This window comes from Scyliorhinus canicula, chromosome 16 (genome assembly GCF_902713615.1).
Source record: "Scyliorhinus canicula chromosome 16, sScyCan1.1, whole genome shotgun sequence".
Lineage (NCBI taxonomy): Eukaryota > Metazoa > Chordata > Chondrichthyes > Carcharhiniformes > Scyliorhinidae > Scyliorhinus > Scyliorhinus canicula.
The window spans coordinates 133,667,841-133,695,167 of record NC_052161.1 but is presented as its reverse complement, the minus strand read 5'-3'; the positions used below and the strand labels follow the sequence as shown (position 1 = coordinate 133,695,167).

General features: G+C 48.1%; 1 protein-coding gene across 11 annotated transcripts in view; it reads left to right on the top strand.

Annotated features, from left to right (window-relative positions):
* The window catches only part of agrn (agrin), a 534,448-nt gene that overhangs the window by 419,627 nt on the left and 87,494 nt on the right, over positions 1–27,327 (top strand). For all 11 annotated transcript variants that reach the window (XM_038822298.1, XM_038822297.1, XM_038822305.1 and 8 more), the window contains 7 exons: positions 6,471–6,665; positions 10,383–10,583; positions 14,427–14,572; positions 17,511–17,616; positions 23,564–23,671; positions 25,304–25,468; positions 26,729–26,872. In XM_038822298.1, coding sequence (XP_038678226.1) covers positions 6,471–6,665; positions 10,383–10,583; positions 14,427–14,572; positions 17,511–17,616; positions 23,564–23,671; positions 25,304–25,468; positions 26,729–26,872 — 1,065 coding nt within the window. The remainder of the gene's footprint in view (positions 1–6,470; positions 6,666–10,382; positions 10,584–14,426; positions 14,573–17,510; positions 17,617–23,563; positions 23,672–25,303; positions 25,469–26,728; positions 26,873–27,327) is intronic.

Here is a 27,327-nt window from a genome sequence, read left to right as displayed (position 1 = left end):
GGGTAGGTGGTTGACCATGATAAATTGCCCCTTAATTGGAAAAAATGAATTGGGGACTCCAAATTTATATTTAAAAAAAATCAAATTGGGCCTGTACCCCCAAATGTAGTTGCTAAATTTGAGAAACAGTGCGAGAAGTAGTGAAGGTAAATGCAGGGGCGATTATTCCCTTCATTTTTTCAGTTTTCTGGTGAACTTTTGTGATCATCATTGTAATAGATGTGAGAATGGAACCAGTAAAGGCCACAAGCAATTTCAAATTACAGGAAGCATCGTCTGGTTCTGAGTAAAAGGCCTTTAACTGTGTCCCAGCACTGAGGTGAAAATGCATTTTCAGAACAGACGTAATAAAATCACAAATGAAGAACCTGGGACGGAATCTGGGAGAATCGCCCGGGGCCGGCGTCAATCCCACCCCCGCCGTGTCCCGAATTCTCCACCCCCCTGTGATTCGGCGGGGGTGGGAATCGCGCCTCGCCGGTCGGCGAGCCCCCCCCCCCCCCCCCACCTCCCCGAAGCGATTCTCCGGCCCGCGATGGGCCAAAGTCCCACCACTGACAGGCCTTTCCCGCCAGCGTGGTTTAAATCACCTCTGGTACCGGCGGGATTGGTGGCGTGGGCGGGCTCCGAGGTCCATTGGGGGGGGGGGGGGGGATCTGACCCCGGGGGGGTGCCCCCACGGTGGCCTGGCCCGCAATCGTGGCCCACCGATCGGCAGGCGGGCCTGCGCCTTGGGGGCACTCTTTTTCTTCAGCCCCCTCCATGGCCTTCACCATGGCGTTGGCGGAAGAGACCCCCTCCACCACGCATGCACCGGTGGTGACGTCAGTGGCCGCTGACGCTCCGGCGCATGCGCGGACACACGCCGACCGGCAAAGGCCTTTCGGCCAGCCCCGACGCTGGCCGGCGTAGCGCTAAAGGCCATTGGCGCCAGTTTTGCCGCCAGTCGGTGGAGCGGGAGCCACTCCGCCGCGGGCCTAGCCCCTAAAGGTGCAAAATTCTCCGCACCTTTGGGGAGGCCTGACGCCGGAGTGGTTGGCGCCACTCCGCTACGCCGGGACCCCCCGCCCCGCCGGCTAGGGGAGCATTTCGCCCCTGGTTCTGGTTTTGTTCCCTCTGCCATGCAGGAGATCTTTCCTTCTCTTGAGAAAGCACCACCGCCCTTTAAACAGAAGGGATTCTCTCACCTTCCTGAACTGTTTTCCCCACCCATCCTTCACTTTGCAACTGCAACCCCCAGGGCTGGACAGGGAGGAGGAGAATTGGGCCTGAGACATGGTGGGCAATTTGAACCTAACTCATTGGGTGGGAAACCAGTGAGATTATGGAACATACTGATTTTTAAACCCCGTCAGTGGAGATCAAAATTGGGCTTTGTGTCAAACCCACTTTGTACCCAGTCCTGTCAAGTTCCCACCTGGCGGTTACATTTGATCCCACTGGCAGTGGTCTCATGGACGGAATAGGTTAAAATTGCCCCATTGTAGGGCAGCACGGTGGCACAGTGGTTAGCATTGCTGCCTACGGCGCTGAGGACCTGGGTTCGAATCCAGGCTCCAGGTCTCTGTCCGTGTGGAGTTTGCACATTCTCCCCGTGTCTGTGTGGGTTTCACCCCCACAACCCAAAGATGTGCAGGATAGGTGGATTGGCCACGCTAAATTGCCCCTTAATTGGAGAAAATAATTGGGTACTCTAAACTTTTTTTTTTTAAATTGCCCCATTGTAACAATAGATTGTCCCAATTTCTTTTTGCTCCAATTTGTTACGCCTGGAACCATGGGTGGATCACAAAGATAACTCCTCGATCCCAAATGCTGCCCTGGCTGAGATTAACTAGATCACTACGAACAAGAGAATCGATTCAAGGATCGAGCAAGGTTTCTTTCAAACGTCATAGTTGACTTACTTACCTATCAAGTATTGGCTGCTGCTTAATGCCACAGTGATTGATATACGTTCACATATTTTGTTTGATCAGTCGTTTGCACAGCCGGTAAACTTATGGGAAACCATTTTCTTTTTTTAAATATAAATTTAGAGTACCCAACTCTTTTTTTCCCAATTAAGGGGCAATTTAGCATGGCCAATCCACCTACCCTGCACATCTTTGGACTGTGGGGGGCGAAACCCACGCAAACATGGGGAGAATGTGCAAACTGCACAAAGACAGTGACCCAAAGCCGGGATCGAACCCAGGTCCTCAGCGCTGTAGGCAGCAGTGCTAACCACTGCGCCACCGTGACGCCCGGGAAACCATTTTCATTTGCGATATTTTCCTTTGAACGATTGAGTGTACCTTTTGTTTCTCTTCATAGTTCAATTGATTTTGAATGATTTCGCGAAGTTTCGCCATCAGCAACTATTTCTCTGCGAGGAGGGTGGGAATGTGCTGTGGCCGTTGCTCATTTTATGAGCTGAGTTATTTCCACTAAAATGTGTCTTTTTTTTTCAATTTGCTGCTTTCCCATTTTCGCCGTGAAACTGTTTAATCTTTCCATTTGATGTATAATATTCTGTTAATGTGAATTATGGCCGACTTGTCGATCCTGTGCCAAGCTGGCTTCTATAGCTTATTGTGTGTAGCAAGCAGAATGACATTCCATTAAGGTTTTATGTTGAATCCAATTTCTACCCATTGTCACGTACCATTATTAATCTCTCTGCAATTTTAGTGCAGAGCTGAGTGTGTTATCAATAACACTCCTTAATAAAGAGTCTGCGATGCTATTGAAACAGCTATCTCTATAATTCAGGAGACAGGTGATGCTGATATAGAACCATTATATTTGAACATGGGATGACCTTAATTTAAATGTACAAATGGATATTGCAATTGAGCAAGCATAACCTTGAACTGGATCACGCCTGTATAGGGTATCAGCTGATCTGGAGGGAATCGTTTTATTAAATTCTATCTCTCCAGAGAGGGGGAAAAACCAGGTAGCAAAGTGGTCTCTGAACTGTCCTTTCACCTCCTGAGACCCAGGTCCCATTAAAACTCAGACGGATGGACTGTCAGCTGGCTGTTGGGCAGCACGGTAGCACAGATGATTAGCACTGTGGCTTCACAGCACCAGGGTCCCAGGTTCGATTCCCTGCTGGGTCACTGTCTGTGCGGAGTCTGCGCGTTCTCCCCGTGTCTGTGTTGATTTCCTCCGGGTGTTCCGGTTTCCTCCCACAGTCCAAAGACGTGCGGTTCGGTGGATTGGCAATGATAAATTGCCCTTAGTGACCGAAAAAGGTCAGGAGGGGTTACTGGGTTACGGGGATAGGGGGGAAGTGAGAGCTTAAGTGGGTCGGTGCAGACTCGATGGGCCGAATGGCTTTCTGCACTGTATGTTCTATGTCTATGTAAATTATGACATAGAATTACAGTGCAGAAGGAGGCCATTCGGCCCATCGAGTCTGCACCGGCCCTTGGAAAGAGCACCGTGACACAAGTTAGTGCATCTGCAGGCATCTGCTTAAGCATGTAAAACTGCCCCCAAGATTCGGCATTCAATTGGCAGCCTCAATCGTGGAGCAGCTGATGTGGGAAGCAAAAACAATATTACACTGGCATGTTCTCATATTTTCATGTTGTCACAGTAATCATGGGCAGCACGCCTACACTTTACTATTGGGCATGTCCAGGGCCTGATAGATTTCACTTTTTCGATACCACTTTAAATCCCTCTCTAAAACCTCGCTGCCATGCTTACAAGAGACAGCAGTACCAGTCCTCTCTTATCAGCTCTCAAGTCTCCATAAATTTAATGCAATTTGTTTGCATTATGGTGAGTGATGCGGATTCAAGATTGAATCAAACATATTAATGGATTCACAAACTACATTATTGCAAATTTGAATCCATTTTTATGCTTGAATTCATGGACGCGTAAGCTTGAGAAGGGTTTGAAATAATAGGACTTGCCGCTATCAATTAATATCTCCAGCTAGTTATGAATACGACTGAATTAATTTGTTAATGAATAACGTGCCGGGGGGGGGGAGGGGGGGGGGGGGAGAGTCAGTGACCTATTTCCGGAGCTGTTTCTTCCAGCAGGGTTGTTGCATTGTGGTGAGAGATACTCTGGAATGGGAAAAAAATAAACCTTGGTTAAAATAGGTGCATGTGAATGGCTGCCAGTCCTTCAATACAGCGGGTTCCTTCGTGATAGCGGTGGCTGAGGTTAAAGTCAATTCTTTGTGCTTTTTGGTGAAGCAACATCTGTACCTGGAACTCCAAACATCTACAGTACGCGCCATTGCATCAGTGACTAGACTTCAAAAAGGTCCCCTCTACACTGGGGAGACTAAACGCAGGCCGGGTGACCGCTTGGCGGACGCCCTCGCTGGATGGCCAGCACAGATCCGATGGGCCGAAGTACCCCTTGCTGTGCTATAAAGCTCTATGACTCCGTCTGCAAGCATGACCACAACCTTCTGGTCACTTGCTGTTTCCACTCAGCATCTTGCTCTCATACCCACATGTCCATCCTCGACCTGCTACAAAGCTCCAATGATGCCAAACGCAAACTGGAAGAACAACTTTTAAAAAATAAATTTAGAGTACCCAATTCATTTTTTCCAATTAAGGGGCAATTTAGCATGGCCAATCCACATAGCCTGCACATCTTTGGGCTGTGGGGGTGAGACCCACGCAGACACGGGGAGAATGTGCAAACTCCACACAGACAGTGACCCGGGGCCAGGATCGAACCCGGATCCTCGGCGCCGTGAGGCAGCAGTGCTAACCAGTGCGCTTCCTGCTGCCCCTGGACCCAACACGTTAGCTCTGTTTCTCTCTCCACAGATGCCAAATCGGCTAGGTTTATTCAGCCTTTTCCATTTTATTTTGATATGTACTTCATTAGTTACAAAAGTGCTTGGGGGTGTCTGGTGGTTGTGGAAAGCCCTATAAAAATGTACCTTTTCTATCGGTTTCTGCTTGGCACAGGAGTCAGTGATGTAAATGAATTTCACTTTTTCAGCTTGCAGCTTAATTTCTATAAAGCCAAGGGTCCTCACGCGGTTTCATAGAACGTAAAGTGCAGAAGGAGGCCATTCGGCCCATTGAGTCTGCACCGACCCACTTAAGCCCTCAATTCCACCCTATCCCCGTAACCCAAAACCCTTCCTAACCTTTTTGGACACTAAGGGCAATTTAGCACGGCCAATCCACCTAACCTGCACATCTTTGGACTGTGGGAGGAAACCGGAGCATCCGGAGGAAACCCACGCAGACACGGGGAGAACGTGCAGACTCTGCACAGACAGTGACCCAACCCAGGAATCGAACCTGGGACCCTGGTGCTGTGAAGCCACAGTGTTAACCACTGTGGTGGCGTGCTGCGGTTAGTTAAAGGTGTGATTTCCCTCTCTGACTGTATGCACACAATAAATTTCTATCTAGTTTTCAGGCTGGCCCATACTTTCCCCATTCAGAGGGCTGCGCAGTGATCTTCTTTGGTGCTGTGAAGATGGTGAAAGCCATTAAATTATTTAAACGGCAGCTGTGTGTCTTGAGAGAAGAACCATAGGACTTTCTGCTGATTAGATTGATCAAATGGCCTACTTCATCCATATCTTTCCTGTCATTATACTTGTTCTTAAGCATATCAAGGCATAGCTGACAGTCATCGCATAAATCATTCATAGTAGAACCTGCATTTGGAACGGGTGCTCCAATTAGTTGGTATGTATCATGATCACCTGCAGTGGATGAGACGGATGAAACCAGATACATACAGGGGAGGCAGTGGCATTCATGGTACTGCCACTGGATTAGTAATCCAGAGACTCAGGATAATACTCAAAGGACCCAGATTCGAATCCCACCAGGATAGATGCTGAAATTTGAATTAAGTAAAAATCTGGAATTAAAAGTCCATTGTCGATAGGCCTAAAAACCCATCTGGTTCACGAATACCCTTTTAGGGAAGGAAATCTGCCATCCTACACGTGACTCCAGGTCCACACCACTGTGGTTGACTCCACTCAGTTCGGGGGCATTTAGGGATGGGCAATACATGATGGCTCTACCAGCGACATCCACATCAAACGCATTTTTAAAAATGCAGGAGAAAGGAAGAGGCAGGCTGTAAGGATTAGATGAATTTGGGTGGGAGGGGAATTGAGTGGTGCATAAGCACTGGCAAGGAACTGTTGGGCTGAATGGCTGTTTCTGTACTGCGTCATCGCCTTGTTAATAATACCAGCTCTCTCTGTGAACTTATTATTGTTGTTGAACAGGCATTTTGCTTCCTGCAGCAGCACTGAAATTATCCTAAAGGGTTGAAAACAGGGATGCAAGAGAATAATAGATCTGCACATTCCCAATATATCTTACCACAGTTTCTGTATGTACTTGCCTACTGCTAATTTGTGCGTTTGTGTTGTTTCATTATTTTCTGTCGCTGATCTACACACAAGAAAAGGATAACTTTGGCTTTTGAGTGATGCCATCATGTTTTTTGTTTGCTTCCAGATCACTGCGGAAACTGCCAATTTGGAGCCATTTGCGAGGCAGAGACAGGAAAATGTCTTTGCCCTACAGAATGTGTCAGCTCTGAGCAGCTGGTGTGTGGCACAGACGGCAGGACGTACATGAACGAATGCGAGCTGCATGTTCAGTCCTGCACCAGGCAAACAGACATCCAAGTAGCAGCCCAGGGAGAGTGCAGTAAGTCCTCTTGTGTTGCCTTTTATGGAGAGTATCCCGGGAGCGAGTTGCAAGGCCATAATCCTAACTTGAGGTTCAGCCTTGAGTAGTTCACATGGGCGCCAACCATCCCGTGGCACTATTTGAAGGTGACCTTTTCGAGCATCTCGGACAACATTCCCCACCCGACCTGCCCAATCGTCAATTATCATAAAGCACATTTCAATGGTTGTTTATCTCATTACTGCTTGCTGTTGTTAATTCAGAATTCTTGCTGCAGTTTACTAAACAATAATTGTCACTATAATCCAAAAATAATCCATCACATGAAGCGCTTTGAGTCAATTCAAAGTGATAAGGCACCAAATATTTTTGAAGGATTTTATTATTAACGATGACTGCAGGGATTGAGTGGTGTTCTAAATACAGTGTCTTGAGCTCGTTCTGATTTTGGTTGTTTTATGTTCATAACGTTCTCACTTTTTCGGTCTTCTGTTTTGAGCAACGTCTTCCTCTGATGGCTGAAAAAACACATTCGGTCCTTGATGCATCGGCAGAGTGGCCGAATGGTTTAGGGAGATGAATGTTATTTGGTTATCATTGAAGTCCATGTTTGTGCGAGTTCTCGTGAAAGGTTTACTGAAATGCGATGAATGTGTCGTTAATTCTTTAAAAGCATCTAGTTTGCTGGATAGCCCAGTAGCCAAACAGAAATGCACTTTCAGAGTGCGTGCTGTAGCTTATTTCCTCGGACGTGTTTCACACTCTCAGCTGGCTGGGGGGATAGCAGGGATCTGGTCCTGTATTAACTCCTGACAGCTGCATACAAAATGAAGACTTGCATTTATCTAAGAGCCTTTAGCCATCTCAGGATGTTTTAATGCACTTTCACAGTAATAAAGTACACTTTGCAATGTGCTCACTGTCGTAGTCAAGGAAACGCGGCATTGAATTTGCACACAGCAAGCCCTCAACACAGGAATGTGATAGCAACCTGATCATCTTTTATGTGATGCTGATTGAGGGGTAAATATTGGTACGGTTCCTTTTCCTCAACTCTCAAATAGCCAACGTTCCAAGGGTGGACAAAGGCAACACTACAAAGACACTCTGAAGCTCTCCTTCAGAGTCGGCAAACATTGATGTTAATGGCTGGAAGGAGCTTGTCACCTATCGTTCAAAACGGCAAAATCGTGTCCGACAAGCTGCATCACCCTGAGTCCCGGCTCCTTCATGGTGACGCAGAGCGGCGGCAGAGAAGGAAAGAAAAGGAAGAATCTCCTTCTCTCCGCTTCCCAACTCCCTGGTGGGAATTCCTACCCCAGCTTCCCAAAGATCTTTTTAAAAAATAAATTTAGAGCACCCAATTCTTTTTTTTTCCCCAACTAAGGGGCAATTTAGCGCAGCCAATCCACCTACCCTGCACATCTTTGTGTGGTGGGGGTGAGGCCCACGCAAACACGGGGCGAATGTGCAAACTCCACACGGACAGCGACCCGGGATCGAACCCGGGTCCTCGTCGCCATGAGGCAGCAGTGCTAACCATTGCCCCACCGTGCTGCCCTATCTGCCCAAAGATCTGCGTGTCGGACATCTGCCTGCTCAGTTACTTGAGGACACGTGGCAGAAACCCATGACCCTGAGTGGACGTCACCCTCAAATCGAGGGATAGGCGACGCAGAGTAAATATTGGAGGATAGCGGCTCTGCACTTCTTCGAAACAGTGTCAGGGGAGCTTTTACCTCCACCTGAGCAGGAAGTTGTGTCCTCGTTTTAATGTTCAGTTCAACACGTCAATAATAGACACTTAAGTATGCAACAATGTATAATTGTAATATTTAGATTTTGGTTTCCTAAATGAATGAAAGAATGCATTTTGGTGAAGACGATTCCCTTTTAAATGAGGCCCACCTGAGAACTGAGCTGGCTGCAGTGTCTCCTCCTATTCATTATCAACCTAGAGGCCATCTATTTAAATGTAAATTTTAACGTATGTGTTTTTGATCACATTCCTCCTCAGCTGAGTTTAATAAACGTACCCTGTACTATGCCATGTAACCTCCTCGAGGATTGGGAACATCAACCATTGCAGCAAGTTACCCCGATCATTGCAGACACTGGAGTTTGTTGCAAATGGTACGGAAAGTACCTTTTAAATGTGATCAAGCTTCAGTCCGACTTCCTTGAAGAATGGGGAGGAGGGAGCATAACACTTATCCAATAAAAAGGAGGAGGTTCAGCATCAACCAGCAACCAGGCTCCTTTCCCTCTGACTGCTCGTGGGTTGGAGCCCTGTGTTGCCTGTCTCAGTTGAGACCTGTTGTTGACTCGGTTCCTTGCTGACGGAGGATTCACTTTAGGTTTGGCGGAGAAAGGCTGCCATCTTGTGCTGTCTGTGACCTGGGTGACACCTATCAGCTTGTCCGAAAGCAGCGCCACTGGTAACCTTGAAGAGTTCCGTGACCACGTCACTGCTTGTTGACCCTCTCAGCTGAGGGTGGTCAGATGGGGGTGAGGCGAGAGACACCTTAAAAAAAAGGGCAAATCAAAAGTGACAGAATGTGACGAAAAAAACAAATAAACGTATCACTGACGTGCACAGATGTTATGTTTTCAATATCCCCCCCCCCCCCTCCCCCACTCCATCCTGTAACTTTAATAGTTTGGGTAGGATTTTCCAGACCTTTCCGAAGACGGGATTTTCCGGTCCTGCCAAAGGAGACCCCCGCGGCGGGTTCCCCAGCAGGACCAGGTGATCCCACCAGTGGCCAATGGGGAGTTGCCTCTGGTGCCAGGAAATCCCGGCCTTTGTCTCTGAGCATTGGGTGGCGATGTTGCTCATTCTAACACAGGGGTGGGCAAACTACGGCCCGCGGGCCGCAGGTCTTTATGCGGCCCACCAAGTCATTAAAAAAAAAAAAAAAATTTTTTTTAAAAAAATTTTTTTTTAAGGTTAATGGGGGGGCTGTTGGGTTACTTACTGGTATAGGGTGGATTCGTTGACTTGAGTAGGGTGATCATTGCTCGGTACAACGTCGAGGGCCGAAGGGCCTGTTCTGTGCTGTACTGTTCTATGTTCTATATGAGGCGCCCAGAATCATAACCGGGTGAAGTAATTATTTTACTTAATATACTATGCGGCCCTTTAAAATTGTGAATTTCTGAATGTGGCCCTTGCACGGAAAAGTTTGCCCACCCCTGTTCTAACACCATGTTGAAGCTGAGAAGATTGGGAGGTAATCTGCTGTCTGTTGTTTGCCTTGGTTTGTACATGACCATCCGGTTGATTTAACCCCTTGATTATTTCTCCAACTTTGTCCTGACCACATGGTTGAAGTAAGTAGCAAAGGTGCCTTTAAAAGATAAGTACGTGAGGTTAAATGGAATAGGGTATGTAGATAGGGTCAGATATAATAGGGAGGTAAGAGACTCATGTTCAACATAAAACTTTGAGATGAAGTGACATGTTGCTGTGCTGTAAATACAATGCAACGTAATGCCCTGGAAGAGGTAAGAGAACCTCTCAGAAGTGGAGAGATCATTTGGTAGTTTATACAGCATCGCTCTTTAGGATGCCGTGATTTCTTTGAGAATGGATCTGGTGTGACCGGCTACCTTCTCAAAGTCAAAACGATTCAATTACCGTTGGAGGGATGCCTCTTGGCGTGATGCCAAAAAGAATAAAGAAGCTCCTTCATATTCCTGCTTGCTCACATTCCTGTCTGTTCCATTTCTTAGGGAAATGTGGCGCCAGCATCTGCCTGTTTGGGGCGGAGTGCCTTGACGGCCAATGTGTCTGCCCCAGGTGTGAGAGCCAGCCCAGCTCGCCAGTCTGTGGGAGCGACGGGATCACGTACACCCACCTGTGTGACCTGCAGTCTGCCTCCTGCCAGCAGAAGAAGAAAATTGAGGTCGCGGAAGAGAGTCCTTGTGATGATGGTATGTACCCCATGTCAACGGGTGCTGCGTGTGCAACTGCAGAATGGAGACCTGAACAGGTTATTGACGTCACCCCATAAATGGAAGCTTGACACTCCATTCCTCCTCCCCCCCCCCCCCCCCCCCCCTCCACTCTGTTTACCAAGAAAATAAAATACTTGAAACAAGCACAGGTTAATGCCCCATGAAATATAATCCGTCCATTGCTATCCAATATTCCGTGCAGCTGCAATGAGCTATTATTAAATTTACTGGTATGGTTTTTACACTGACTGCCTCTAAGCAGGCCCCTCGAATACATTTGAAAGTTATTTCATAAAGCGATGGCCAGGTGCAGAGTCCTTGACTGTGTGATGGTCTCATCAGTCCGCACAGAGGCTCGGCTCCAGTCAGTGGGGAATCATTGCTGGAGTTATTAACACAGATTTATTGGCCTCCCACCCTCTGCCAAAAGCCCTTATTAAATCGGAGGGGCAGGCAACCCGTTGCATGAGGAGTTTGGATGATGCGGTTGACTGAACCTATCCGTGTACAAAATTATTCTTTCCCATCGAGCCCAGTCCACCAGCGGTATGGAAGTGAGTGGCAAGGCTCTGAAATGATTGTTCGAATGACCAGCAGGTGAAAAGATGCACTTGCTTTCCGTTCTTTGATGGGATGTGGGCATCACTGGCGTCGCTGAACTGACAGCCTTGCTAGGCCGTTATCAGGGAGCAGTTAAGGGTCGGCCATTTTGCTGTGGGTCTGGAGTCACATGTAGGCCGAATCGAGTCAGGGCGGCAGATTTCCTGCTCTAAAGAGCATTACTCTGTGAACCAGATGGGTTTTTACAACAATCGCTGATAGTTTCAGGGCCACCATTACTTTTTTTTTATTTTTTATTTTTTATTTATAAATTTAGATTACCCATTTATTTTTTCCAATTAAGGGCCAATTTTTTAGTGTGGCCAATCCACCTAATCGGCACATTTTTGGATTGTGGGGGCGAAACCCACGCAGACACGGGGAGAATGTGCAAACTCCACACGGACAGTGACCCAGAGCCAGGATCGACCTGGGACCTCAGCGCCGTGAGGCAGTTGTGCTAACCACTAGGCCACCGTACTGCCCTGAGGGGGGGGGGGGGGGGGCACCATTACTGAGACTAGTTTTACAATTGCAGATTTTATTAAATTGGATTTAAATTCCACCAGCTGCCATTATGGAATGCCCCCCAAACATTAGCCTTGGACCCTGGATTGCTAGACCAGTGACATTGCGATTACATCACCATCGAAGACAAACTCCAATGTCCCCTGTGAGACGTGAGTGAATCTCTGCCCCCACTCCCCACCCTACCCACCGCTGCCCCCTCAGTGATATTTTTTCAATCATTCCCGCGCGGTGTTCTCAGCCGGGAGGCCCCGCCCAACTCTTTGGCAAGAAGGTTTGCTATTCCTTTTCCCAATCAACTCAATATTCAGTTCTGTGCTTACGAAGATTGGGACTGTCAGTGTGGACAACAGCAACCGTTTGGAGATATTTAAAGAGATTTATTGCAGCTCAAGTGGAAACTTGTTCACAGTGAGTTTCTGCCCAGGCATTAATGGGCAGAGTGTAGTAAGTCAAGCATGTCGAACACTGATCACCTGGTGCAGCGCTGCACTTGGATAGATAACCTGGTGTACTTCATTTCAAATTTCCTCGTTGACAACCCTTGTCATGTTGTTTAATCTCCTTTGATGTCAAAGGTTCAGGAAACAATAAGCAAGCCTGTGATTTACTTAAGTGTTGTGAAATTCTTATACTTGGCTCGAACGAAACAGCCTGGTCAACCCCTGTCCAAATCATCATAGAATCATAGAATTTACAGTGCCATTCAGCCCATCGGGTCTGCACCGGCCCTTGGAAAGAGCACCCGACTTAAGCCCCACGCCTACATCCTATCCCCTTTATCCCCGTAAACCCACCTGACCTTTTGAACACTAAGGCAATTTAGCATGGCCAATCCACCTAACCCGCACATCTTTGGACTGTGGGAGGAAACCGGAGCACCCGGAGGAAACCCACGCACACACGGGGAAAACGCGCAAACTCCACACAGACAGTGACCCAAGCCGGGAGTCGAACCTGGGACCCTGCCGCTGTGAGGCAACTGTGCTAACCACTGTGCTACTGTGTTGCCCAATGAACAGTAGAAATGCTCCATAGACTAATGCCTCACTGGATCCCCAAGCTCCCTTCAACATTAAATCCCCCCCCCCACACCAAAAAACAAAAACTGCAGCAGGAGGTGGGAAGATAGCCATTTACAACAAGAAAGGTTAAATTCAAACAGAAGTGTAAGCGATTGATCTTTGTTCACGTGAGGCGAATAGGTGCGAGAGGGGGGTGGGGTGCTGGGGTTTGGGATGAGCGTTTGATGGTAAATGCTGGATGCCTATTCCTGAGTATTGTGTGAGAAGAGCGAAGGTGGTGGAGGTGGGAACACTTCAAAAGTGTCTAATGGCATGTGGAGAAAATGGTCAGTTTTTGATACCCCGAGGTCAATAATCAATTGATTGTTCCAGAGTCGAAAGATGTACAAATGTTTACACCACAGAGTCCCTGCACATGTTAAATAACATTTTGTTTGCGGAGGACTTTCAATGACTAATGTAAAATCAGGATGCAAAGTGTGACCCTTTCTCGCAAGGTTTTTAATATTTAATTAACAAAGTCATTCTAAATAAAGATCCGAGTGTAGCTTTAGGAAACACTTCTCTAATTAGGGGTATAGGGTGGATACGTGGGTTTGAGTAGGGTGATCATGGCTCAGCACAATATTGAGGGCCGAAGGGCCTGTTCTGTGCTGTACTGTTCTATGTTCTATGTTCTAATTCCAACTGTGGGTCCATGTCTGAGGGAGAAACTAAAGCCTTGGTGAGAGTGAGGACTTGCGAACGATTGATCACCTGTTTTAGCTTGATTTGTTCGGAGCTCTTCAGGAAAGTGAAGGGATGGGTGACAGAGGAATTGAAATCGAGGACTGAAAGGAACTTTTAAAATCAAATCTGGCCTCTTATCACTCAGTGTCACAATAGAAGGTACATTTAAAAGCTGTTCTGCGGAAGGCAGGTATTTGTTTATTTTCTGTTCAGTTTATTTTAGATGCTCGCAAACAGATAAATGGAAATGGTTGTCATTCTCACATTGTACTCATCATCCTGCACTGTTAAATGCTCTGTAGTCATCAGAGTTCTACAGCACAGTAAGAGACCCTTCGGCCCATCGTGTCTGCGTCGGCCATCGAGTACCTCTCTAGTCTATTCCTGGTTTGCAGCACTTGGCCTATAGCCTTGTATGTTCTGAAGTTTCAAAAGCTCAGCTAAATGCTTCTTAAATGTTGTGAGGGTTCCCACCTCGAGCATCCTTTCAAGCAGTGAGTTCCAGACCCCACCATAAAGCTATTGCTCAAACTTGACCATAATTCAGATCACATTCGCCAAAGGCACATTAATGTTGATCTTGATTTCCATCATGGTCATCTCTCCATTGAGCTCACGCCCGGACACCAAGCCAGGCATATTTTCTTTCTCCTTGGGGGGGGGGGGCCTTTAGTTCTGTTACTTCCTCGTCTTCTCCCTCTGTATCTTTTTTCATTTATGGACAAATGAATAAAAGTTTTTCTCATCCCGAAAAGGAATAAGCTCGATTTCATTCTGGAAGGCAACGTATGGAGCCCGAGCCTCGGTTTTACGTTGATCGTTGACTTTTGTTCGATGTGAAGTAAATCAGTGCGCTGCCCACCTCACCCACCCCTTCCCATTACCGTTGCTTGCTGAGCCAGTAATCATGTCTGTTTGTCCTTTTCGTTCTTGTCAGAATGTGGTTCTGGAGGGTCCGGATCAGGGGAGGACAACGAATGCGAGCAAGAACGGTGCCGGAAGTACGGAGGAATGTGGGATGAGGACGCAGAAGATGACCGATGTATTTGTGAATTCTTCTGTCGTACCGTCCCTCACAACCCAGTGAGTAATGGCTCCCCTGGTTTCCGTTACTACCCCAGGCAACTGTAAATTATGATGAAGCTTTGTAATAATGTCGTGAAAAGTGATTCCTTTACCCCTGTACTGTTTTTGTTTTAACAAATGCACCCTGATGATTGATGATAAGATATCCGATTGTTCCTGAATTACAGATGCTGCCATTCAGCCCTTCAGGCTATTCTAGCCCAGAGATCCAAGAATCTTTCATTAGAAACCTTGGGCGAAATTCTCCCCCCCCCACGACGGGTGGGAGAATAGCGGGAGGGCCTTCCCGACTTTTTTGACGCCCTCCCGCTATTCTCCCGCCCCCCCGCCGAAATCCCGACACGAATCGCTGCCGCCGTTTTTTTACGGCCGGCAGCGATTCACAGCTGTTAGAAGGGCCGAAGTCCCAGCCCTTTACGACCTTTTTACGAACGGCAAACACACCTGGTCCTGCCGTTCATAAAAACGTCGTGACCACCTGGAAAAAAATAACCATGGCACCGATTGGCACGGCAGTACCACGGCCGTGCCAAGGGTGCCATGGGCCCGCGATCGGTGCCCACCGATCGCGGGCAGCGGGCCCGATGCCCGCGCACTATTTGTCCTTCCGCCGCCCCGCAGTATCAATACGCAGGGCGGCTGAGGGGCAACCCGGACCGCGCATGCGCGGGTTTCGCGCAAAAACGCGATGACGTCACCCGCGCATGCGCGGGTGGAGTCTTCCCATCTGCGCATGCGCGGCTGACGTCATATGACGCGTCAGCCGGCGCTAAGTCCGACAAGCGGGCTTAACGATTTTCGTTAAGCCCGACTTGTCGGAGCCTCCGACGTCGGGCTGCTAGCCCCGACGGGGGACCAGAATCGGTCCCCCGTCGGGAAGGGGCGCGATGCCGTAAAACCCGCCTGGGTTTTACGGCAGTTTGACGATTTCTCCCGTTTTGGGAGAATTTCGCCCCTTGTATTTTAATATCTTTCCAATGTGATGAGTCTCAGACTGAAATGTGCTTTCACCGAATGGAAGAATTGTGTTCATGTAAAATGAACATTTCCAGTTTGGGAGCTAGTCAGTTGAAGAATTCAGGAGAAACCTTTTCATCCAGAATGTAGAATTCGCTACCACATGGATGTAATGTTGCACTTTCACAGATTTCATTAGAAACACAACAGGTATTTAGTAATAAGAAAAACTATACTTATAGTAAGCAAGGCATGTCTATTATAACCAATGACCTCTGTGTAGTGTGTCACATGGTTACGTGGCGATTTCACTAGAGGTACTTAAGAGATTTCCCTCCACTTCGATCTTAGGCTGTGAGCAGGCAACACCTCAGCAATAAACTCTTGACAACTGGTTCAGTGACCTGCGGTGGGGTTGACCTTGTTATCTTTTGTTTGTATGTGAGTAAAAGTAAAAACTCCCCAAAAACATAACAAGCGGCCAGCACAACTCCACCTCGTCCCCTACATGTCTCCTGCCGAACTTCCTACCTCTAACGTGATTACCCACTCTGACTCCTGATTGGCCTCCCAAGCCAGGTGACCCTTACTCTGCTGTGCTGCCCTTAAAGGGACAGTCACCACATGAATCGCCACAGCGGAGTACTTGAGCTGAATACCACAGATGATATTTAAGGAGAATTTAGCCAAGGAGAAGCATGCAAGGGCAAAAAGAACAGAAGGGTGTGCCAATGGGATTAGACAAAGTAAGGTGAGGCCCATGGAGAGTATCTTTACTGACGTGGATCAGATGGGCTGAATGGCCAGAGTCTAAGCAGCAATTGTGAGCCCAGAGCCTCACAGTGAGCCAGGCTGTAGTTTTATACCTCTTTTGAAGTGACCAGAGAGATTAATTGGGGGGGAGGGGTGCAGCTGTGACATTACTATTATTTATAGGAGCCTGCATTGATTTTTTTTTTCCAATAACCTTGTGTGTCTATTTGAGGCTCATTTTGCTAAGACCTCTTTAACTTATCACCCACAGCCTTCTGCGCACTGGGTCAGATTTCAAGCTTCTGTAAATCAGTGCCACTTCCATTCAATACCATTGCACTGTTCTTTTTCTACACTCCCCGGGGCAAGCGACGTTTGCAAATCGTGCCTTGTCTGCTCAGCTCAGTGGTAACAGTCTCACATCTGTATCGAGAGGGTTCAAGCTCCCATCCCTGCATTTGAATGCATAACCCCGACAGATACATCAGTATCAACCGGTATATACTGAGCTTTGTCAGAGATCTTTCGGACGTGGTGTTAAACCGAGGCCCCATCCTCCCCCGAAGATGCCTGTAAAGGACCCCACGGGAAAGTTAATTTCTTCCCACCACAAAATGAATGGTTCTGTACTCGGAGACTCGGAGGGGTCGTTGTGACCTTTAATGGCCCGAAATGGAGGTGAGAGGTCAAATAGAAATTAAATTGGGTGAGCTGTTGTTGCACGAGGGGTTACTGAATTTAGAATGGATCTCTCTCTCTCTCTCTCTCTTCTTCTCTCTCTCTCCTCTCTCTCCTCTCTCTCTCTCTCCTCTCTCCTCTCTCTCTCCCCCCCCCCCCCCCCCCCCCCCCCCCCCAATGCTCCTTTTGACTTTCCATCGATATTTGGACTCCCACAGCGGGCTAAAAGGACCAGGCTTGTTGTGGGATTTCAAGTCTGGAAAGTCAATTTGAAGGTGTCGCCAGCAGCCTGAAAGATTGATGAGAAAACATCCCTCAAAAAATACCCTTCTCTTCAACAGGAAAGAAAAGGTTTATGAATCAAACAAAGTTCCTTTTATTCCTGTTAGCAGTATTTCTGTTCAAGGTTTTCAAATCCTGCTGGGAATGCTGAGCAGTTGCCAGGTGCTACTTTTTTTTTTTGAAACTGGGTTTATTACTTTTCGTGTGAGAGGATTTTTTTTTCTCCCTTTTACTATGAGATTGCCTATCTTTCTCCTCCGGCTAGATCTGTGGGTCTGACAGGGTAACATATTGGAATGAGTGCGAGCTGAAGTCGACACGCTGTCAGCTACAGAAGGACCTCCACGTCATCATGTCCAGCTCCTGTGAGGGTAAGTACGCACATGCGTGCACATTTTAAAATTAATTTACGAGGCTTGCATTCATTGCCCATCCTCCACTTCAGGGGGCGTTTCAGAGTCAACCACACTGCTGTGGGTCTGGAGTCACGTGTAGGCCAGACTGGTTAAGGACGGCTGATTTCCTTCCCTAAAGGACATTAGTGACCCTGATGGGGTTTTAACACAATTGACGATGGGTTTCATGGTCACCGTTAGACTTTTCAATTCCAGACTTATTTATTGAATGCAGATTTCGCCATCGGCCGGGGTGGGATTTGGACCCTAGCCCCTCAGATCTTGCCCTGGGTCTCGGGATTACTAGTCCAGTAACAATACCAATGCGCCACCGCCTTCCCCCATACATACGCACACGTGCTCACACATGCACACGCATATGCATACTTGTGCAGATGCACATGCACACATATGCATATGTGCACATACATGCACACGTGTGCACGTTCATTCAGCCAAGAGGCTAGCAGTGGCCATTGCTGAGACTGGAGTTGCAATCAAGACGGACTCAATGGCTAGCACCAGGACAGTCCCGGCTATTTGGATGGGGTGGGGGGGGGCGGCATCATTACCACTGGCTGACCCTCTGTGGGCCATGGAGTGCCCAGAAGGTAGGGCCCACTCCCATGGTCTGATGGGATGCAGCTTGACGTCACTGGTTGGTCTCCCCACATGGCAATAGCCCCCTCCACCCCCAACATGGGACAAATGCCCATGGAGGTGTGGGAAGTGGCTCTTAATTGCCCACTAGGTGGCACAATTGGGCTTCTGTGGGTGGCACTTCTGCCAACTTTCCCATCACTGGCAAAGTGGTACGGAGTTGGGAAGACAGTGGGCACCCTCCCTGAATCCTGCCCACCACAAAGCGCCGATAAAATTCCAGCCCTTGAATCTGTCAGCCAGGTTTTCCTTATAGTGGTGCAGAGTAATACATTAACAATAGATAAGTAAGTTAACTCACCAAAAATCTCTCGAGACCCATTTCTAATGTTTTCCAGTAGGTAGCTGCCAGGAGCAGCTCTTAATACTTGTCCTGTGGCCATCTGTTGCCAGGGAGTTGCAAGCTGTTTATTTGTACTTGAATTTGTTCCCCCCCACCCTTCTGCCAAGATCAGCCACCAGCTGATCACCCATCGTTTTGTCAACTATTTTTATATGACCTCCTGCACACCTACCTTTTCATGAGCATACCTGGGTGGATTTGACATGAGATATGGTTGGTACTATTTAGTATCTGTTTGGACCAGGCGAGAAGGGGGTGGACTGGTTCCCCTCTTATTCAACCTCCTCGTTGGGTTTAATTAATTTTTCACAAGCATATGCCTTCTCCAAATCAAAATGTATTTAACCATTTAAGCTGTGAGCAACAAGGAACCAATAAAACAAGGGTTTCTAATTCAGAAAAAGGGCACATTTATTAACCACTGAACCCACATAAAATAATAACAACGTGACGTCAAGCGTCCGTTCCTCAGGCAGTCATTCAGACACGCACGCATACATGTGCACGCACCCACACATGTGTGCACACAGACACACAAGCATGTGTGAACATGCACAGACTCGGAATATGACGAGGGTATGGAGACATTGAAACCCCAAATAAAGAGAGGAACTACACTAACATATCCTACCTACTCCAGTTTTACAACCCTCTGAGATTACACGCCTTTTCTGCACCCCAGATTTTAATTGTCGCACCATTTGTGTCTCTGCATTTACCTGATTGATCCAGTAAACTCAGAAATTCTACCCCCCCCCCCCCCCCCAAACCTCTCCGCCCCTTGTCCTTTCTCTCTCCCTTCACGCTGTGCCTTAAAACCGACCAAGCCTTCAATCATCTGGCCTCAAATTTCCTTATGTAGCTGGGTGTCCATTTTGTTTCTGCAAACCTCCCATTCTGCTGGTACTGTTACTTAAAGATGGTGTATAAATGCAAACTGTTGCGAAACTGAAGAAGCCTAAATTACGGTTTTAGTCCAATTTTTTCACATATTCTTTCACAGGATGTGAGTGTTGCCGGCTAGGGCAGCATTTGTTGCCTATTCCGAATTGTCCTTGAGAGGGTGGTGGTGACAGGGGGGTGGGGGGATCAGAGAACCCTGCTCTTAACCTTAGGGCATGCTGATAGTGAGTCATGCTTTAAACTAATCAGCATCTGATTGATAAAAAGTACAAACACATCAGGTGAAAATGTACGGCTGTAATTCCGTCTTAAGGTGAGAGTCATGAATCGCACCATCATCATTCTGGCAATTGGATACCTCCCATCTATAAGAGGCAATGCAGCAACTCACCCAAGACTTCCACCACTTAGAAAAACGGGGGTGGGGGCAGCATATAGACATGGACAAAGACAGTGGAGAAGGAGGCCATTCGGCCCATCAAGACTGCACCGACCCACTTAAGCTCTCACTTCCACCCCATCCCCCTAACCCAATAACCCCTCCTAACCTTTTCGACACAAAGGGCAATTTATCATGGCCAATCCACCTAAACTGCATATTCTTGGACTGTGGGAGGAAACCGGAGCACCCAGAGGAAACCCACACAGACACGGGGAGAATGTGCAGACTCCGCACAGACAGTGACCCAGCAGGGAATCGAACCTGGGACCCTGGCGCTGTGAAGCCACAGTGCTAACCACTATGCTACCGTGCTGCCCACAAAGTTCCATGGGAACACCAAAACCTGCAAGTTTCCCTCCAAGTCACATACCATCCTAACTTACATATGAAAACGGAGCAGGAGTAGGCCATTCAGCCCCTCCTGCCTGCCATGCCAACCGGCGCCGAAGGGCCTCCGCCGGCCGGCTTGAGTTGGCGCATGCGTGGGATGCTGGCGTCATACCAGCGCATGCGCAGGGGGGTTCATCTCCGTGTCGGCCATCGCGGATGTCCACAGCAGCCGACGCGGAGGAATAGAGTGCCCCCATGGCACAGGCCCGCCCGCGGATCGGTGGGCCCCGACGGCGGGCCAGGCCACCGTGGGGGCACCTCCTGGGGCCAGATCCCCCCCGAGGACCCCTGAGGCCACCCACGGAGCCAGGTCCCACCGGTAAGTACCTGTTGTAATTTACACCAGCGGGACTGGGCGAAAACAGGCAGCCACTCAGCCCATAACAGGCTGGAGAATCGCCGGGGGGTCCGCTGCTAGCGGCCGCCGACCGGCGCGATTCCCACCCCCGCCAAAACCCCGACGCCAGAGAATTCAGCAGCCGGCAGGCGCGGAATTCACACCGCCCCCTCCGGCGATTCTCCGACCCGACAGGGGGGTTGGAGAATCCCGCCCCTCCTCTCCACTTTCAAATTTCTAGGGGTGCACATCACCAAAAATCTATCCTGGTCCACCAAGAAAGCACAACAACGCCTATACTTCCTCAGGAAACTAAGGAAATTCGGCATGTCCACATTAACCCTTACCAACTTTTACAGATGCACCATAGAAAGCATCCTATCGGGCTGCATCACAGCCTGGTATGGCAACTGCTCGGCCCAGGACCGCAAGGAACTTCAGAGAGTTGTGAATACCGCCCAGTCCATCACTCAAACCTGCCTCCCATCCATTGATTCCATCTACACCTCCCGCTGCCGGGGGAAAGCGGGCAGCATAATCAAGGATCCCTCCCACCCGTCTTACTCACTTTTCCAACTCCTTCCATCGGGCAGAAGATACAGAAGTCTGAGAACACGCACAAACTGACTCAAAAACAGCTTCTTCCCCACTGTCACCAGACTCCTAAATGACCCCCTTATTGACTGACTTCATTAACACTACACCCTTTATGCTTCAACCGATGCCAATGCTTATGTAGTTACATTGTATATCTTGTGTTGCCCTATTATGTATTCTCATGTATTTTCTTGAATTGTTTAATTCCCTTTTCTTCCATGTACTGAATGATCTGTTGAGCTGCTTGCAGAAAAATACTTTTCACTGTACCTCGGTACACGCGGCAATAAACAAATCCAATCCAATCCAATCCAATCCACTTCCACTCTGTCAAGGACGCTCACGGTCTTGTATGACTAGGAAGTTATCGCCATTCCTTCACTGTCGCTGGGTCAAAAACCCTGGAAGTCTCTCCATGATAGCACTGTGGGTGGACCTACACCACAGGGACTACACGGTGGCTCAGGAAGGCAGCTCGCCACCACCTTCTTCCGGATGGGCAGCAATTACTGGCCACACCAGTGGCATTCACATTCCACCAGTGTACAAACTTAGCAACTCAGCTGAATTCTACCTCAACCACAACCTGCCTATGTCCTCCCTCATGCATAATTCACACCAATCCGCTTCTTATCGAGTAAGAGTGTGGGTGATACTGAGGAGAGAGATACCTGCCATTTAGTCAAGAGCCAAAATCATAAGTTATGACCACAATCACAAGTCTAATGCAGAAAAATGTTTTGACTGAGAAACGTTAAGTTAAAGGATCCAGTACAGTCACTGCATCCTTGTGACATTACTGCAAAAAGGCAACTCGGTTTAGATTGGAAACCCAATCTAGAATTTTTTTAAAATTCCAATTAAGGGCCAATTTAGCGTGGCCAATCCACCTACCCTGCACAACTTTGGGTTGCGAGGTGAGACCCACGCAGACACGGGGAGAATGTGCAAACTCCACACGGACGGTGACCCAGAGCCGGGATCAAACCAGGGTCCGCGGCGCCGTGAGGCAGTAGTGCTAACCACTGCGTCGCCGTGCCGCCCTGAAACCCAATCTAGAATTGTCAGGCAGTGTCCATGCCTTGCACCAATGTGCAGGATCCCGTTCAAAGGTAGCGTTGAAGATTTGACCGTGTCTTGCAGAAATGGTCTGTCAGTCTGTGTCGGAGAGTTTGGAGGCCGAGATCAGAGGGAGCTGTGAAACTACAGCGCGTCTGTTGCCAAATGGTGTTGCTTCGATTTGCTTTAAAGCAGCCTGTAGATGCTTGATTGTGATTTGAGTGTCGGACCAGATGCACTGTGGGCTGGAAATGACTGGGATCAGCTGCTTCCCGACTTAAGTTGTTTAAAGTGCTATGGAAGGAGATATAATTGCATTAAAAGCCCATGACTGAAGCAAAGCTTCGATCCAGATGGTCTTGAGTACGGTCAAATAGGTTACATGGAAAGGGAGCAAGGTTTGGTTTTAACTACTGGAATATTTATCTGTCCACATTTGTTACCAATGACATTCTGGATTTTCAGTGCATAAAAAATTAAATCATTGGTTACATTTGTGTGGGTGTTTATATATTATATACCGAGTTATTCTGCATTAGCAGTCTTATAATTAGCACACAATTCCATGCTTAAAACTAGCATCAGTCTGGGAACTAAGCTGCCTAGTCTGGAAATGGGTAACAGGTTTAGTGATCTCGCCTTCACTGCCCACTACCCTTGCTGACAGATCCTTGTATTTTCCCCTCCCCAATGGTCCCTCGATCTCTGGATCCCATTGCCCATCGCAGCCAGAATTCTGAATTAGCCACCCATTAGTACAATCCTCAAACCCAAAAACTTCCCTCTACCCCCACCCCCCCCTCTGCTCCTGAATTCCTTCTGTCCCCCACCCTCCAACCCCAGCACTAACTGCTGAATCACAAAGAAACATTCAATCAATCAAATCCCACACTCCAGCCTCCCCATACCCTCTAACAGCAGTGCCCCGTCACAGGAGCATGGCTATCCACCAGGTCCACCTTCTTACGCCACCTCAAAAACACGCTAAAGCCGTCCCCACTGTTGCCAAATGTCACGCCATTGCCTCCAATCTTGCTGCACCTTCCTGCGCCCCAACAGGAGGGGCAGCAAGAACTTGTTGACAATAAACAGAACCTCTCGGTGTTCATCCCATCAAACACAAAGTGTACATATTAGATTATCTGCATTGGTGTGTTCAATACGTTATCAGTTTCACGCTCTCTTTCTGCAGCTACAATCTTGACGTCTGCCCCACAACAGCATTGCAGCAAATCGGTCTACGGCTGTTGCCTTGATAACATAACCGCTGCCCAAGGAGTCGGCCTTGCAGGTTGCCCGAGTAAGTTGGGACGTCGGTGCTTATGATTTGCAGGAGTGTAGCCAGCTGTAGTCACCCGGTTCTCCTGTAGCTGCTTCCACAACCAGCAGCATAGAATTGACAAAAGATGCTGCTGTTGGATCCAGGCTACAGGTTTTTTTTGTCATGTTTGAACCTTCATCTCCCGAGTGAATTTGCTGCCCCCAGTGTATCCATCCTAATTGGCCTTGCAGCTTCAGGACGCAGCTTGGGAGTGCTGGGCATTTAGAACATAGAACATAGAACAGGACAGCACAGAACAGGCCCTTCGGCCCTCGATGTTGTGCCGAGCAATGATCACCCTACTTAAACCCACGTAACCCGTATACCCGTAACCCAACAATCCCCCCATTAACCTTACACTACGGGCAATTTAGCATGGCCAATCCACCTAACCCGCACATCTTTGGACTGTGGGAGGAAACCGGAGCACCCGGAGGAAACCCACGCACACACGGGGAGGACGTGCAGACTCCACACAGACAGTGACCCAGCCGGGAATCGAACCTGGGACCACTGGAGCTGTGAAGCATTGATGCTAACCACCATGCTACCGTGAGGCCCCCAAAGAGGTGCTTCTTGGAGGTGCTTCTCTGCGTTCTTGTAGGAGGAGGATTTCCAACTCTGGAGTCGTTTACCCAACTAAGGATAGACTGTCAGGGATGGCGCCGGAGCTAGTCTCCCACAAGGTTACAAAATGTGACCATGACAAGGAAGCCACATGGATTGAGACAGGGAATCTCAGTCTCCCCTGCCAACACCATAAAGACTCTCTGCTTCTAAGCAAGCAGACATCATCATATCTGCCACTGTAGTAGTTAACACCCTGACTGTGAAAGACCCACTATCGCAACCGCAGAAGGCAAGCTCCTCTATTGAAAGAACTCCCTCACCAATCAGGCCCACCATTGCCCCCTATGCCCACCCCGACCAAAGTTTTTTTTACATAAATTTAGTGCACCCACCCAATTAATGTTTTCCAATTAATGGGGCAATTTAGCGTGATCAATCCCCCTACCCGGCACATCTTTTGGGTTGTGGGGGCGAAACCCACCCAGACACGGGGAGAATGTGCAAATTCCACACGGACAGTGACCCAGAGCCGGGATCGAACCTGGGACCTCGGTGCCGTGAGGCAGCAATGCTAACCACTGTGCCACCGCGCTGCCCGACCCCCATCAAAGTTGATGAATAGTTCTGGGGTGTTGGGGATGCTTGTGGTGGCAAAGGTTATGCACCTATCCTCTTTATTTGGAAATTGAGACAGCCGCCGGAACGATGGCCTGCGGCACAGGATGGAGCACAAATTTATGCACCCACATGTGTGCTTGTTCCCTTCCCCTCCGACCCATGCAATGTATTTTATATGGGCCTAAATCTTCTGATCCCGCCTGCCGTGGGCGGGACAGATAATTTGGCGGACGAACAAAAAGGCCAGTTGACCTCGGGTGGGGAGTCCTTGTCCCGGGTCAAGCAGATGCGGGTTTTAAAAAAAAAAATTCAATACTATCCTATTATTTTTGTGCACTCGTCTTGAAAATGTATTCTCTAATAAATAGAGACTCTGCATAATAAGCATGGAGACAAATGGAGAATGTATTTTGATCTTTCCAGGTACCTGTCGGTGTAATAAGTATGGATCATACAGTGGAACGTGCAGCCCCAGCTCTGGTCAGTGTTCCTGTAAGCCCGGTGTGGGTGGCCTGAAATGTGACCGTTGTGAACCTGGCTTCTGGAATTTCCGTGGCATCGTCATAGACGAGAAAAGCGGATGCACTCGTAAGTGAACACCAGGGATAATTTAGTTGTGTAAGATGTGACGGTAATGTAGTTTAAAGCATTCTCTTCATTTTACCCCCTCCTTTCCTAACCAAATGGATTAATGAGCACTCCACACAACAATTATAGTGCAGCCTTCATCAGAAAATCCTAGACCTGTGTTGTGTGTGGCCCACTGCGTTTAATTGTGGTGGTATTAAAATTGGGTTCTCGCTCAGGGCAAGAGAAGTGTTATCTCGTGACCCTCGCACGTTTATGTTGCTCAGGCTGACACACACAGAAAGCCCATTTTAACGAGTCACTGATGCTCACCATTTCATCTGGAGCAAGTGACTTCTTTCACCTCTGGAATTTGCATCTAAATCCATTCCAAATTGGGCTTTGAAATTACTGACGTCCCATCAGGGTAGCGGGTCACTATCAGTCTCGTCATCCCAAACTATTGGAAAAACAATCTGATAAGTTTTTAGTTCCAGATGCGTGTGTGTGTGTGTGTGTGTGTGTGTGGAGCACATTGATTGCCTGAGACATGTGGAGTGTATATGCGCAGGGCGTACATGCATGGTTTGTGTCGTGTAAGTGCATGGTATTCATGCATGCCTGTTGGAGTGCATGTGTGTGTGTGTGTATGTGGAGCCTGCCTGTGGAATAGAATGTTTGCAGAGTGCGAGCGTGTGTACTCAGGCTCTCCCTTGTTAAGTAACTTACTGACACTGAGCTCACAAAAGAATGGCAGATTGGACAATGACTGGCAGTGCTCAACTGAAGATGAATCCCAGTAAGGGTCAGCTCCTTCGGGAAGGAAAACCGCAATATTGTCTTTTTTTTCTACAAAAAAACCTGCAAGAACGTAAAATTTAATAAGGTAGTGACAATCTAATTGTGCTTCTTAAAGGGCACGAACCAGCAGCATCGCAGGATGCTGAGTAAGAGACAACTTATATTATTCAAACCGAATAAAGGGAGCTTTACTCTCAATCCAACTATGCTATACCCTGCTGTAAATGTTTGGTGCAGGTATCAAAATGGAAATATGTTTCGTTCCCCGGCACTGGAGCCTTTATCTTGACGAGAACAGGTTTTCTACACTATATCACGGACTGACCTATTCTTAATTAAACCTTTTAAAAGAACAGAGAAGTTGAAAACGCTTATTGATTTCATTGCACATGCCGCTAGATGCTCTGAGCGTATTTGTTGTTTAATTTCCCCCTCCCCCTACACTAACACATTGTTATTTTCCCTCTCTTACATGCACAGCTTGCAATTGTGATTCGGTCGGGGCCATTCGAGATGACTGTGAGCAGATGACCGGCTTGTGTTCCTGCAAAACGGGCATCACTGGAATGAAGTGTAACCAGTGTCCTGATGGGAGCAAATTGGGTCAAAATGGCTGCAACGAAGGTGAGAGCATCAACAGGCGCAGTAAGAAAATCCCTGTGAAGCATTTCTTGTAAAAGCCTGAAATCTGAGATGACCCACTGGAAACAAGGTATCAGTGTTAGATTTCAGAGAGTTTAAGTGAACCATCCAGCGAACCCAACAGGCAAGTGTTACAACGATTCTTTCATCAGGACACCCAAGAGCCTTGAAACGCCTTGAGCACTCAGGATTGCAGTGGTGATTAATTTGATGGAATGTTGATCTTAAATGTTAGTGTATGATGGAGGAATAGTCCACCATAGAACATAGAACAGTACAGCACAGAACAGGCCCTTCGGCCCTCAATGTTGTGCCGAGCCATGATCACCCTACTCAAACCCACGTATCCACCCTATACCCGTAACCCAACAACCCCCCCTTAACCTTACTTTTATTAGGACACTACGGGCAATTTAGCATGGCCAATCCACCTAACC